This window comes from Leptopilina boulardi, unplaced genomic scaffold (genome assembly GCF_019393585.1).
Source record: "Leptopilina boulardi isolate dan_hultmark-lab unplaced genomic scaffold, ZJU_Lbou_2.1 LbouV2_351, whole genome shotgun sequence".
Taxonomy (NCBI): domain Eukaryota; kingdom Metazoa; phylum Arthropoda; class Insecta; order Hymenoptera; family Figitidae; genus Leptopilina; species Leptopilina boulardi.
This window is the reverse complement of record NW_026137920.1, coordinates 53,867-69,111: the sequence shown is the minus strand read 5'-3', so window position 1 is coordinate 69,111 and position 15,245 is coordinate 53,867. Positions and strand designations below refer to the sequence as shown.

Here is a 15,245-nt window from a genome sequence, read left to right as displayed (position 1 = left end):
GTATTTAGCGACCCCGAAAACCCCCGAGTAACAAGTTTTAAACGATTTTGATTGATTTCAAACAAAAGACATTGACAAAAAATTCAATATCAGTTTTCATATTTTTATAAATTCGAAGCTTTCTAACTCAAAAACTGTCCATTATTTTGAGTTTTGCCATATGAGAGATTCTTTTTCAATCGCCCCAGCCCAAAAAGTCAATGTTCTGGGATTGGCTTCATACTTTGGTAAATTGTTGTCCTATATGATAGTAATAAATCCCTAAAATATAAATTAATTAAAAAAATATTTGTAGAAAGTAGAGGGGGTTGAAGTTTTGACGTTAAGGGTAACATTGTCATTTTCAAATCCGTTTAACTATGACAAAAGTTAATGGATTTTAATTTATCTATAATGAATTTTATTGCATTTTTCACGTACTTTTCAAAAATGTATACAAAATTTAAAAAAAAAAAATTTTGACCCCTTTTTTTTCAAAATCAACCCTTATTTTTCGATTTTCACCCCTTCGGGTATTTTTTTTTTTTTTTTTTTTATTTTCATTGGAAAGCTGAGGTTTTTTCCGATGAGCTATGTAAATATGAAAATGGGACAACAATAATTTTGTGAGAAACAGAATATTAAAGTAGGCGGTGCCGATAAGGGTGCCGTTAAGGGTAACATTGTCATTTTCAAATCTGTATAACTATGACAAAAGTTAATGGATTTTAATTTATCTATAATGAATTTTATTGCATTTTTCACGTACTTTTCAAAAATGTATACAAAATTTAAAAAAAAAAAATTTTGACCCCTTTTTTTTCAAAATCAACCCTTATTTTTCGATTTTCACCCCTTCGGGAATTTTTTTTTGTTTTTTTTTTATTTTCATTGGAAAGCTGAGGTTTTTTCCCATGAGCTATGTAAATATGAAAATGGGACAACAATAGTTTTGTGAGAAACAGAATATTAAATTAGGCGGTGCCTATCTAAATCCTCAAAGATGATCTCCAGGTACACCCCTTATCGGCACCGCCTACTTTAATATTCTGTTACTCACAAAATTATTGTTGTCCCATTTTCATATTTACATAGCTCATCGGAAAAAACCTCAGCTTTCCAATGAAAATAAAAAAAAAAAAAAAAAAAATACCCGAAGGGGTGAAAATCGAAAAATAAGGGTTGATTTTGACAAAAAAGGGGTTAAAAATTTTTTTTTTTAAATTTCATATACATTTTTGAAAAGTACGTGAAAAATGCAATAAAATTCATTATAGATAAATTAAAATCCATTAACTTTTGTCATAGTTAAACGGATTTGAAAATGACAATGTTACCCTTAACGTCAAAACTTCAACCCCCTCTACTTTCTACAAATATTTTTTTAATTAATTTATATTTTAGGGATTTATTACTATCATATAGGACAACAATTTACCAAAGTATGAAGCCAATCCCAGAACATTGACTTTTTGGGCTGGGGCGATTGAAAAAGAATCTCTCATATACATTTTTTGTTCAGAACTTCTTAAACTACAAAACTGCAAAGTTAAAACGAAATCGACTGAAAGTCAAATTCAATGTAAAAAGTGCGTGGTCCTTTAGGTTTTATGGAATAATGTGCTATTAGAAATGAAGAAAATATTACCATAATTGAGGGTCGCGGTCAAAGAACCGCTTATAATTTTTTAAAATTTAAATTCAGTGGTCCGTAAATTCAAAATAATAAAGATTTTAATCCCATTTTTCTGTCAGGTGTTTTCACATAATCTTTATAAAAATAAATACTTGCAGAAAACTAAAATTCAAAACTTTTTTTTTATTCAGGGGCCAACGATTTAGAGTTTTAAAAAGTTATAACTGGTTTTTTGGTCGGAAACCTCAATTATCACCCCATGTTTCAAGTACTTGGTAAAGAATTCTTTATTTAACAATTACTCTGAAACGAGTAAAGATAATATTGTTGATTTTTAAAAATAAAGTTTCAAGTCTTTATTTTATAGTCCAATTAAAGAGATTGTTGTAAAATTAAAATTTCTAATTGTTATTAAATTTTTTTAAACACTTGCAATGTTACTCAAAAAATAAATTAGGTATGCTCTTTTGATGCGCAGACTCTAAAGATTAAATTTGAAAAAGAAGAAAAATGAGTAACCACTAATATTGCAGAAGTTATTCTAATTTTTTTGATGACGCTCAAGCAAAGTCAGACTTGTTGATTCCACAGAAAAAAACTGAGTTCAAAATGAGTCGGTGAACCGACTCATTTTGAACTGCAACAAAAATGAACCTCGAGAAACTCATTTTGAACTTCAGGCAAAAAGCATCAAAATGAGCTAGATCCGATTCATTTTGAGTTCAAGTTAAAATGACAATTATAGTCAATTAAGAAGCACTTTATCATAAAACTATTAATCAAAATCATTGTTTTCAATGAACAAACAGATTACACTTGAAAAAACTTTGTTTCTTAAATCCGATTTATTGAATTTATAGAAAACAAAATAAATGATTTTTAGGTTAGAAACTTCTGAATTGACAGAAATAAATACCAACCATCCAACACGAAACATGAAATTTAACGGCGCGTTTGTCTAAAAACCAAAGATAATGGCGCCAAATTTAAACTTGAAACTATAACCAAAAATAAAGTGTTATTCATTATAATAATGTAATGATTATGTTATAACATTCTTCAGTTTAAATATTTTTAAATTATGTAATATTTTTAATTTTAAAAATAATCAAATAATTAATTTAAGAATATTATTATGTGACGGATTATAATTACTACTTTATGTATAATTTAATTATTTTACATCCACAGTCCAGTTTTGTAATATATATATATATATATATATATATATATAATTCTAATCAAATAATATAAAAGTATTAATATAATTAATGTAATATATATATAAATTTTTATTTAAACTTATTTTAATAAATTTATCCCATACCATTTTTTTAATTGTAATTCTTGTATATTTTACAATTATTATATATTATCTATTATTATATTTATATTATACTATTTTAAAATATAATACATATAATAGTTTGTAAATGAATATTATAAATATAATATATAATAATAATTTATATTATACATTAACTATAATTATTCAAATTTATTGTTAAATTAAAGTAAAAAATATTTCTACTATTTCAATTTGAATATTGCGCCAGTGTGGCGCTGCATACATAAGTTGCAGTTGTTGCCAACATAATAATCTTAAAATCTTGAATTTTAACAGAAACTAACATAACCTGACATTTGATCCGGGTCCGGTTCATTTTGAGTAACTTGAAGTTAGTTGTTGTTCATTATGATACCGAATTCAGAATGAACTGCAACAAAAATGAACTCAGTTTTTTTCTGTGGCTGTTTTCATTTATTTTAACCGTTAGACATTGTAAACTTCATAATATTCAAATTTTTTTCATGTCTTTCAAACTTTCTATTTTCTAATTTTTTCTCACTAATTTAATAATTTCTAGCTACCGATGAAGATGAAGATGATAATGATGATGATGGTGAATCTGCTGCAAAGAGATCAAAAAAAGACCATGGAAAAACAAGGGTAATTTTTTAAATACAATATTCCAAAGCATCTTTCTTGTAACCATTTCAATTCTTTTAAAAAAATTTTTTTGCCTAGATTCCTAAAAGAACAATGAAGGGACACAAGGAGGCTTTGAGTGGTGTTGTTTGGTCAGATAAAAATGAAATTGTAACCTCCTCCTGGGATCACACTTTAAGAATTTGGGACTCGGAACTCGGAGGAATTAAACAAGAAATTCCAGGAAATAAAAGCTTCTTTGATCTCGATTACTCTCCTCTTTCTCGAACTCTTATAACTGCATCTGCCGATAGACACATTCGTCTTTTTGATCCGAGGTCGAAAGGTAAGAGGAAGAGAATAATTTTTATTACATTTTTTATCATGTTTGACACTGTATTTTAGCATTTAAACTCTATATAAGAAAAATGCCATTTCTTATGGTTGTTACAGTCATCAATATGTGGCACGGTGCTTTTTAAACCGATTTAACTTAAAGGTTCTGGCACCTGAGATTTTCTTCTTGATTTCGAATCTAGATCATAAATGAGACGTTTCACGTCTAATGTCGTAAGTTGAAAAATTGATTTCTCGAAAAAAAGTGAAACTTGAGGAAATTTTTGTCCTACCTGAACCTGATAGTAAAATATCCCCAAAAAAATGTTTGACTTTTTAAACATTTTGGGGAAGATAGAGGGGGGTCAATTTTATCAGTTTTCCTTGACACCGCCTGTTATTTGAATTTTTGCTGACTATACATGCAATTTTGTTAGGTATGTTTTTTAAAGATTTTTTGATGCTCTTTCCAATGGTGAATTTTGTTTTTTAAAATTTTTGAGTTTTGACCTTGATTATCTATAATTAAACATAAATTTGCTATTTTCACCAAAATCAGTCCTTTTTTCTAAAATAAATATTGCAAATGAAAGCTGAGGTTTTTCCAATCTGTATACAAATTTTCAGGATACGGATTTTTTTTTAGATATTAAATGTCAAAGATTTTATGTCGGCGCGCGCGGCGTGCTAGCTGTTTACACTTGCATAAGCTCAACAGAAACAATACAACTATCAAATTACATATAGAATTTATCATTAGAAATAGGTGAGTTCATTAATAAAAATAATTTAAAATCTTTGAGAAAATGTCAGCATATAACATCCTAATGTCTCTTTAATTTACAACGGCGCGGTATCGGTTGTACACAATTTAGTAGTACACAGATCAACTCTTTACAGTTAATTCTATACAGTTCAACTGTATGAAGGGAAATTAAAAAATAAATAAGGTTAAATTCGATTTAATTTGACAAAGATAACTTTCACAATGTTTAACTCCACACGAGTCAATTCGCGAAAATAATAATGCGTTAAACTTTGCACGGTTTAAATGTACACAGACAATTTCGATATGTTAACATTTTTTATCTTCATTTTACAGTTTAATTCTATATAAGCATTCTAAAAAAATAAATGCTGATTACGAATATGACCTTGGTTTTCAAAAATTTTAAATGGTTGATACAATACGATAACTAATATGATATCCTAGTTTAAAAATTTTTTTTTTAAATGTGACATCAGATTTTCCATCAGTGGTACTATAATTTTTGACGTAACATCTTTCATGTTACAATGAACTCACTAAATTGACATGAAAGATATTACTCGAAGAGTATTAGTTTCACTGATGGACATTCTGATGTCAAATTAGAAAAAATAAATTTTTTAAATAGTTTTAAAAAACTCGGATATCATATTACATATCATATTGGATCCATCATTTTGTATTTTTTTTATAAAAAAATTCTCAATTTTTTTTTGTTAACATTTTTTAAAAGTCGAAGAAAAAACAAATTTTTCATTTCGTAACAAAATTTTTCTAAACACAATAGTTTTTGAGCTATTCTTAATTGAAAATAGGTCTACTTTTGACTAAACAAAATTTTGAAAATTCATATCTCAAAAATTTGACAATAAAAAAATACGTATCTTTTATTTTTTTATAAAGAATAAGAAAAAAATATATTTACCCGAATTTTAAACCTTGACTATAAATTTCACGTGGAATCGCCTATATGCTTTCGAAATTATAGAATATGCTTTTGAGTCAATGAAAAAAGTTTTTAAATTTAAAAGCATATGCTATGGAATCTATAGAATATGCTATTGGGTTAATAAAACCATGCTATAAATTCAATCCTCTTATAAGGTTAAAGGAAAACAACGATAAATTTAAAAAAAGTAATCTAAGTTTACAAAATTTTTATATATTATAATTAGTTCTCATATTCACATTTCTATATATTTATTTTTTTTATTTTTCACACTTAGGGTCAGCCGGGGTAAATCCGAACGCTTTTAGTAAGTTTCAACAATAACATAAGTTTTTTCTTGTAAAAGACAATACTTCCGGTATTATGGTGCATGAAGTTGTTACTTTACTTCCATAGAACAATTTTATGGGGTAGCAAAATTTTTTGATAAATTACAATCGCAGGAAACTTAGCGATATAAAAACTCAAAAAAATACGATAATAAACCTATTATGTAATAATGCATCATATATAAATACAAAAATCAAACAGGTTAAAAATTAAAATGCACAACACAATTAAAACTTTCAATAACTTTATCAAATCATAACGGATTTTTGCAAAAGTTGGTACAGAAAGTATTTTGGAGTGATTGAATGTAAATACAAAAATAAAAGTCAAATTTTTTAAATTCAAAATGGTGGATTCAATGAATTTTTTAATTCTCGTCCGCCATAATGGATCCGCCATTTTGAATTTTGAAAAACTGACTTCAAATTGGTAATCAGCGACCCCAAAAACCCTAGAATACCAAATTTTATTAAGATCCTGAAAAACTTTTTTCAACAAGCCATTTGGTCATTTTACCCCGGTTTTCCAATTTTCCGGGGTAAATACGAGCGGTCTGATATTATTAATAAAATTTTGCAGAAGGCAAAAATCAAAAATAGTTTCTGTTCTAGTATTCATAACAAACAATTATAAATAATAAAATGAATTTTTAGCTTCTTTTTCTTCAAAAACGAGACAAAATACTGAAAGAGTGTCATCTTTGATTTTCAATCTTTTTTGCAATACTCGTTATCTTTGTTTATGCTGTTGCTAATTAACAAACGAAAAATGGGATAATACTTAGAATCTCTTGAAGAGGATCTGAGGTAAATATTCTCATGTCTAACTTATTTTTTAAAATTTGAATTAAGCAGAAATAATTAGCGTTCGGATTTACCCCGGTTGACCCTACATACATACTAGTGTTACGAACGAATTTCGTAACTTTAAAAATTTTTTAATTTTAAATAAAAGATACTTAAATTCAATTAATTATTGAAAGATTGAAATCACATAGTGATTTAAATTCTTTTACTATTTATAATAAACAACAAATAGAATTATAAATCACATAAAATACACACATAGAAACAAACATTTAACACTATCACAGTTTTTCAAATTAATTTATCAATAAATTAAGAAACAAGTAACTGTCCTTATTTTAGTATTGCTAAATAAATTTCGAGAATATTAGGAAATAGAAGGTAAAGAACCTCAATATAGAGTAAAAGACTTCATTTTAATAAAAGTTTCCTAAATAAAGTTCAATCACTTCATAAATCAATGTACATCCCGTGTAGAAATTGAAACGTGGTTACAATCAGGCCCTGATCTGGCAAAATAGTGGCCTGAATATGCAATGAAACGCTTTTTTTGATCAAGACCTGAATAGATATTTTCAAAATAAGGGCCAAATCAGGTTGTGATCAGGGCTTTACTTAGGTTAAGTTTATTTTTGACATTTACGTTATGATATATACGAAATGGAGATTAATATAAATACAATAATAAACTAATTTTTATTAATTTATTAATAATATTAATTAATAATAAAATAAGAGAGTAACTCATCAAATTATATTCTTTTTAAAGGTTTGTTATATTATTTAAAATATTATTTTTAATAATTAATTCTTTAAAGTTTAATCATAAGAAGAAAACGTAGCGCATATTTTTCTAATTTAAACTACGTTATTTAAATGAACTTTTTGGTGCATTAATCTCGCGTGAATTTTTTTAAAATTTTTAATTCAATAAAATTGTTTGTAATAATTAGGTATATAGGTATATATTTATAAAAGCATACATTGTACTAGCGAAGAGTACGCTCCATGAGCGCGTTACTTTTACATTGTACCCCGTTTTTCGATATGTTACCGAAGTTTCCAACCAAAATAATAGTTTCTATAGCACTTCTACATATATCTACTACAAGAATATGCAGTTTTTAGAAAATCGATTTTGTTGAAAAAAGATGTAGTACTAACCCCTTAACATGTTAGTCTAAATCCTTCCTTCAATTGTGTTATATACTTTTGATAATAAATTGTTAATCATAAAAGTGATAAAACTGTAAGGAGAGTGTTTTATTAAATCAGACCTTAACATGGTTTAAAAACGGCTTTTTAAAAGTTTCATCAAAAATTATTTATACTTTAATTTGTTATGAATGTATTATTAACATTTGGAATAACTTATGTTCAGAGGGATCAATTGTGAAGGCGACGTTTACTTCTCACACACAATGGGTTCAGTCAGTTCGATGGTCCTCGACAGATGAACATTTATTTCTATCTGGAGCATACGATAATAATGTAAAACTCTGGGATTCAAGAAGGTGAGAAAAAAATAATTTTTATCTTTAAATTATTTTAATTTTATTGAATAAGATTCACATATCGTTACCTTAACCCTTTAAGAACGGGACGGACACATTTTAGAGACAATTTTTTATCATAATTTTCTCGTCAACCAAGGGTTTAAAAAAAACCATGAGAGCTATTCCTTACGTCTAGGATATCGCTCTTTCAAAATCTGTACTCAAAATTAAAACAAAAACCAAAAAGTTACGTTTTTTAAAAAAAATTTTAAAAATTTATCAGATTCCATTACAATTTGTTTTATTATTTTTGTGTATTTTGTTATTTTATTAATGTTATGTGTTATTTAATGATATAGCATATAATAAATTATCATTATATTAAAAATTATTAGGTATAATTATTATAAATTATTATATTATTATAATAAAATTATATGTTTATACAATAATTATTGATTATTGTAGGGGACACCGGGGTTGAAAGTGCCGATTTTGAGAAAACTAAATAAAATGCTATATAAAATCTATAGTCTGTCTATTTTAAAATTTAATGTAGTTTTTAAATCCATTATTATTTTTTGATAATTTTGAACAGTTTTTTTGTAAAAAATGATTTTGTGCAGCGAGGCAACACGGCACGTTGAACTCCGCGCTGGGGAGAGTTGTGCCGCTCAGATTTTTTAGTTGTTTCAATTGAAGCAAATGATTTTGCGCGTAAGAAATGAAATAAATATTCCCAATATATGATTTACTATTATTTATTAATCATTTGTTATAAACTTTTAAAGGTTTTGAGGAACAATCTTAAGATTTCTAGATTTTAGTAAATACAAATAAACATTTTCTGACTTATAATCTATAAATGCATAGTTAGTCAGTCACTTAAAATATAATTTTCGTAATAAGTATTTTTATTATAAACATTCAAAAGATTTTTCCAAAAATCGTAACATTTATAGATTTTTGTAAATAAATAAACATTTCTGATTTAAATTTTACAATTACTAAAATATTTTTTGAAATAATTATTTGTGTCGTTAATTAATTGTAAAAACTCTACTTTCTGATTAATAAATAATTTTTAAGACGTGAATACTTATTCTGAATGCGATTTATTGAAATTACAATTGACACACATATAACTGACCCTTTTTTTACCCTTCACACATTTTAAATGTGCCCAGTTTTTGCAAACTATGCATTGAATCAACTTTTCTCTTGATTTTGGGTTGGAATAATTACTATTCTAACAAACGAGGCAATAGTAGATTATGGTTATGTAGCGATTGACAGCGGCACAACTAGCCCCAAGCGAAAGGCACAATGAACCTCGTTGCGTCGACGCTCACTTTTTATCATATATTAAAAAACTCGATGAATTAAATGTTAAGATCAATACACCATTGAATCTCTCGATAAATTTGGATCATTTTAAAAAAAAATGCGTATCGATATCTTTAAAAATGCAAAAAGTAGACTAAAAAGTATAAACATGAAAACTTGCACGTAAGTGTCGCCAAAGCACCAAATTACTAACAGCTAATTATTCCGTGAAGCAAACAAAATCAAAATAGTTAATAAAGATGCGCATAAGTAAAACAATACTTCTCTCACTTCCACTTTTCAAAAAAAAATTTGGTTTTTGAGATATTCCTATCGGCACAACTTACCCCCGGCACTTTCAGCCCCGGTCTTCCCTAAGTAGGTATCTTTCAAACATCTATTCCTAATAGTTTATCATTAAATCAAAAATAACTAGTAACATACTGAATTCTAAAAATTCTATAATTCGTTTTCAATATTTCAACGATGTTTTTAAGTTATTAAAGAAAGTTAACTAAAATTTTATGGAAAAAGTGACGCCTGAAAGTGACAGACTAGTCTCTTAATGAGTCATGAACTTATTTTTACCGTACAGAATAGTTGCTCTAGTTCTTTTCCTTGCTACCTTAGGAATAAGCGGAGGGGAAAATTATCACACGTAGTTTTCACTAGAGAGAAGATTCTCACTGTGTTTCTGAATTTCCTGCATCGCCACCGTCGTAATCATGGTAGAAGAGGAGTTTATAATAGGTGTCACTGCCTCAGTTCCTGTTCCATCAATTTTAATTAACGGTTTCACATGATGTTCCATAGTAGGTTTGCTGATGAATTAGACAGTTCTCCATGAATGTCAATATTACCTGAACAAAATTTCTACAAAAAATTTATAATTAGCACTAGTTAAATTATGTAGCCAAAAAAATAAATTTGAAAAATGACTGATTATAACTTTTTAAAAATTGACTGTTCACATTTTTCAAAAAAATTAAATCTCCTTCCCCTCCTACAGTTTTTGCTAAAACCTAACAATAGTTCGTGATTAAAGTACTCATGTGTAGGTCTAATCTATGGGCAAGTTACAGCCCGATCCGACCACCTTTTTTTCACTTAGTCCGTTACAGGAATTTTATCCCACATGTATAATATAATAATACCGAGTCAAATAAGGTAGTAAAAATGATCTGTTGATCACCCTACTTATGAAATAGAGCGAAAATATTGTGATTCTTTAATACACCGAGAGAAAAATCTAGCTTTTATAGTATGAAAATGATTCTTACTATTAAAGCATGAATTTTTCCTACAAAAAAAGCATGAATTCATACGTTCTTAGTATGATTGAAGAACATGCTTTCGTAGTATGAATCTAATACTTTGAATGCTTTTTCGGTATTAGAGTCGTGCAACATGGCACGATAATTTGATCACCAACTTTGAATCAAGTTAAAGTGGGCGTGGCTTAATCGCCAGTTGCAAGACTCTAATACCGAAAAAGCATTAGACTCCTGCAAAAGTAGTAGGTTTCGGTTTCATACGATTTGCGCGTGTCGCTTATGCATTTAAAGTATTAAATACCTACTACGAAAGCGTGTTTCTCAAACCTTTTAAGCATGAACACTAATCATACTAATAACGTATGAATTCTGACTAATACTACTAGAATTTCTCTACTATAATAGCATGGAAAAAATTCATGCGTTAAACGTATGCTTTATCATGCTATAAAAGCTAGATTTTTCTCTTCGTGTAGTTAATGATTAATTTAATGATTCTTAATTTAATTTTTTAAATATAAAAATAGTCTAAAAGTCCTTAAAGCTTAATCATATCTATTGGCTTGAATTAAAAATTCATATAACATTAATTTATTTTCAGTCCTAAGGCATCACTGTTCGACCTTTTGGGCCATGAAGACAAAGTTTTCGCGTGCAATTGGAACAATCCGAAGTTAATGGTTTCTGGAGGGGCAGATAATACAGTTAGAATATTCAAGACAAAAAGTTCTAATTGATGATAGAAAAAGAATATTTTGTAATAAATTCAACTTTTATTGTGTATAGTAAATTTTAGCTTGTACTGTACGTACAAAGAAAATAAAACGCTTGTTGACAGAGATTTGTACAATAAATATAATTTTACATGTAGAAGTTTTGTTCTCTGTACAAATTCCTTGATTTCATACTTGACTAAAAATTTTTTTGTTTTGCATGATTTTACACTACCTACCTATTCTTATTTATTCTTAATGCTTACAACCCAAGTAGCACGATATATCAACCAGATGTCACGGTGATATCACCGGGGAATGTCACCGTGACATCAGGAAAATGTCAAAATGTCCGCCTTACGGTGATATCACACGGTGACATAAAGGCGATATCACAGTCATATCACGGTGATATCATGGTGATATCATGTTGATATTTTACAGGGATTTAAAATTTTTTAAAAATTATTATTTTTTTTTTATTATTTTTTAAATTATTAAAAATTTTAAGTCCCTGTAAAATATCAACATGATATCACGGTGATATCACCATGATATTACCATTATATCACCGTGATATGACTGTGATATCACCTTGATGTCACCATGATATCACCTCGATGTCACCGTGTGATATCACCGTAAGGCGGACATTTTGACATTTTCCTGATGTCACGGTGACATTCCCCGGTGATATCACCGTGACATCTGGTTGATATATCGTGCTACTTGGGAATATTAAAGTAATACGAATATTACATTTAATACGAACAGTACAATCAATACATTCTTCTTCTTCTTCTTAAATGACTTGAGGCTTAGCCAACTGTCAGAACAATAAACTTGTTTATTTGTTTTGTTTAAATGGCCTCTTGTATAGACAAATAGCCAGTACTAAAAGTCACTCCCAGTAATAAAAGTTAATGAATATCACTAATAATGTTTAATTAATTGAGATTTTGATATAAAGTTAATTTTCACGAACACTGTTTTAACGATAGTATTTATGGGTAATCCAAGGTATTAAACCAGTCCAGTATTTTAAGTATAGATAAGGTGCAGTTCACTGCGATGTATTACTGTCTACGTAGCAAGGCAGTCAGGTTGTGACTGTACCATTAGCCTCTATAACGTGTGAGGCGATTATTGTCCATTCCAATATACGAATTCAGTAAAGGTTAGATGTATGTGCGGCGTTTAATAGTTACATATTGCTGCTTAAGGGAAAATGATTTGAAGGAAATTCACAATAATATCTCAATAAATAAACTTAGATTGAAGCTTTGAGAAGACTATAAAATTATACCACTATTCTTAAAGAATTTGCCAATTTCAATAACGGAATTTAAAGTTGGCTCAAAAATTAAACTGTCCAGATTAAAATTGTCCGGATCAAAATTCAAAATTTTAGAGGATAATTAAGAGAAAAATGCAGGCCTATAAGGAGATAGTAATGGACAATAACTTAATAAATGACGGAGGCTTTTAAACTCCTCGCCACACTGACAATTCGGAGGAAGAGTCCAATTCATTCTAGAGAAATGCTCTCCCGTACATATGTGACCAGATCTCAATCTTGTAATTAAATAAATATAATTATCTTCTTGGCACATCAATGCCGCCAAACCAAGGTCTTACAGATTTGATATTAACTTTTTCAAAATAGGGATTACGGGATATATTAGAACTAAAATAGGGCCATAATTTATTTGTCCACGATATTAAATCGGATCTCAACAATGAATAAAAGTCTCTCATAGGAGCACCTGCAAAATTGCCAATAGGTAGATTGTAGGACTCTTTAGCCAATTTGTCAGCTTTTTCATTGCCTACAATACCCTTATGTGATGGGACCCACATAAATTGGATAAGACGACCCTCACTAATCAACTCCAGTGTAATTTTAACTATTTTAAGTATAATGGGATGCGGCTTAAGAAGTGAAAACCTATTCCCAATGTCACTCAGTGAAGTTCTCGAGTCAGATACTATGATTATCTTATTTAATTGAGTAGATCTTATGAATTTCAACGCAGACAATATACCGTATAATTCACAAGATTCAGCAGTCATGACTCCACTGACTTTGACTGAGAAATAGAAGGAATTCATAGAAATTCATAGAAGGAACATGATAGCTTGCTCCAGAAAGACTCCTAATTGGGTTATGCGAGCCATCAGTAAAGATGTGCACATAATCCTTAAAAGAGGAGTTCATAAAAAAATCAAAAGTCTCACATGGATTAACACTAGATTTAACTTCCAAACCGGAGTCCACATCAATCGAAATTTCAAATGTAAGCTCACGCCAAGAAAAATAAAAAAAATTAGGTTTTTTTGTTCTACCACATTTATTAAGCATAACCCCAACATCTATATATGCTTCAAGTAAAGAAAACTTTGTTTTTCGTAAAACTTTTTCATCCGGAGAACCCGTTCTTCCAAATAAGACTTCATCCAGTAATTGTAGTTTGGGAAATAGGGGGTTGCGAGACCAAGAAATATTTGTAACTATGTGTCTTCTACAAAGCATGGCTCTTCTGAGATGTAAAGGAGGCTCATCAGATTCAGATAATAAAATTGAAGTATGAGTAGATCGCATGCATCCAAGTACTGATCTTAAGGCAGAAAATTGTATACGGTCTAAAATAGCTAAATTAGATTTAGCAGCTAAAGAAAATAGTTGACATCCCCACTCCAAATGAGCCCTAACAAAACCACGGTAAACATTAAGTAATGTAGTTGGATTGGCACCCCAAGAAACCTTAGATAAGGCCCTGATAACACTAATTGCTCTTGTGGCTTTAGCAGCAATATTTTCAATGTGGGGAAGCCATGATAATCTTCTATCTGGAATCACTCCGAGATATTCCATTGGGCCACCAACATTAATTCTACATTCATCCAACTCGATATATAATTGATTCAAATCTTGATTTGTTCTAGAAAATGCAATTAGTTGTAATTTAGGAATTGAAATTGTCAAACCCAAATCGACCAACTATTGAGAGACTAATTTGACCGCTTCCTCTAGTCTTTTTATTCCTAACGTTGGGTCACTTGTCCTGATGTACAGAATCAAGTCATCAGCAAACATAAGCCATTTAACATCATGAGGAATACAAGAATCAATATTGCCAACCCTACCGAAAGAGTGGTACTGGAATGGTACTGAATTGGACTTGGCTTGAGTTCCACTACAGTACCACTACCTGATAACCCATAAGAAGACATTTTTAAAGTACTTTAACAATAGTTTTAAAGGTATATAAGATCAACAAACCGTCTCTCACGATATACGTGTAAAACAGCAAAAAAAAACATAATAGTTTGTAGAAAATTTCTGTTAAGTTTGAAAATTATATTGCAATCCCTCCTTGAACAATAGACCCCTAGGTACTTTGTTGAAGGATTAAAATTTTAACCCGAGTTTTATTGCTTAAAAAATTTGTAATTTTAATAACTCAACTTTAAAAAATATATATTCAGATTCGTTAATATTTCCAGATTATGAATATCTAAAATTTATCATAAAATAATTACATTTAAAAAAGTTATAATTTATCTCGTATACCTTAAGTTTGATAAAAAAATGGACATCATTTTTGAATTTAGCTGACAAAGGAAATATCATATGCATAATAATGTATGAAAATAATATAAATCCATGAAAAACAAATATAATATTGAAATAAATATAA

The 15,245-nt window shown here is 28.7% G+C and overlaps 1 protein-coding gene across 1 annotated transcript in view; it reads left to right on the top strand.

The window, feature by feature from the left end:
- LOC127286190 (ribosome biogenesis protein WDR12 homolog) overlaps positions 1–11,704 on the top strand; it is a 47,862-nt gene extending 36,158 nt beyond the window's left edge. Inside the window, exons 6-9 of the mRNA XM_051312541.1 lie at positions 3,484–3,566; positions 3,645–3,891; positions 8,117–8,249; positions 11,433–11,704. Of these exons, the coding sequence (XP_051168498.1) occupies positions 3,484–3,566; positions 3,645–3,891; positions 8,117–8,249; positions 11,433–11,568 (599 nt within the window). The 3' untranslated portion in view covers positions 11,569–11,704. The remainder of the gene's footprint in view (positions 1–3,483; positions 3,567–3,644; positions 3,892–8,116; positions 8,250–11,432) is intronic.
- Positions 11,705–15,245: the final 3,541 nt, after the last annotated feature.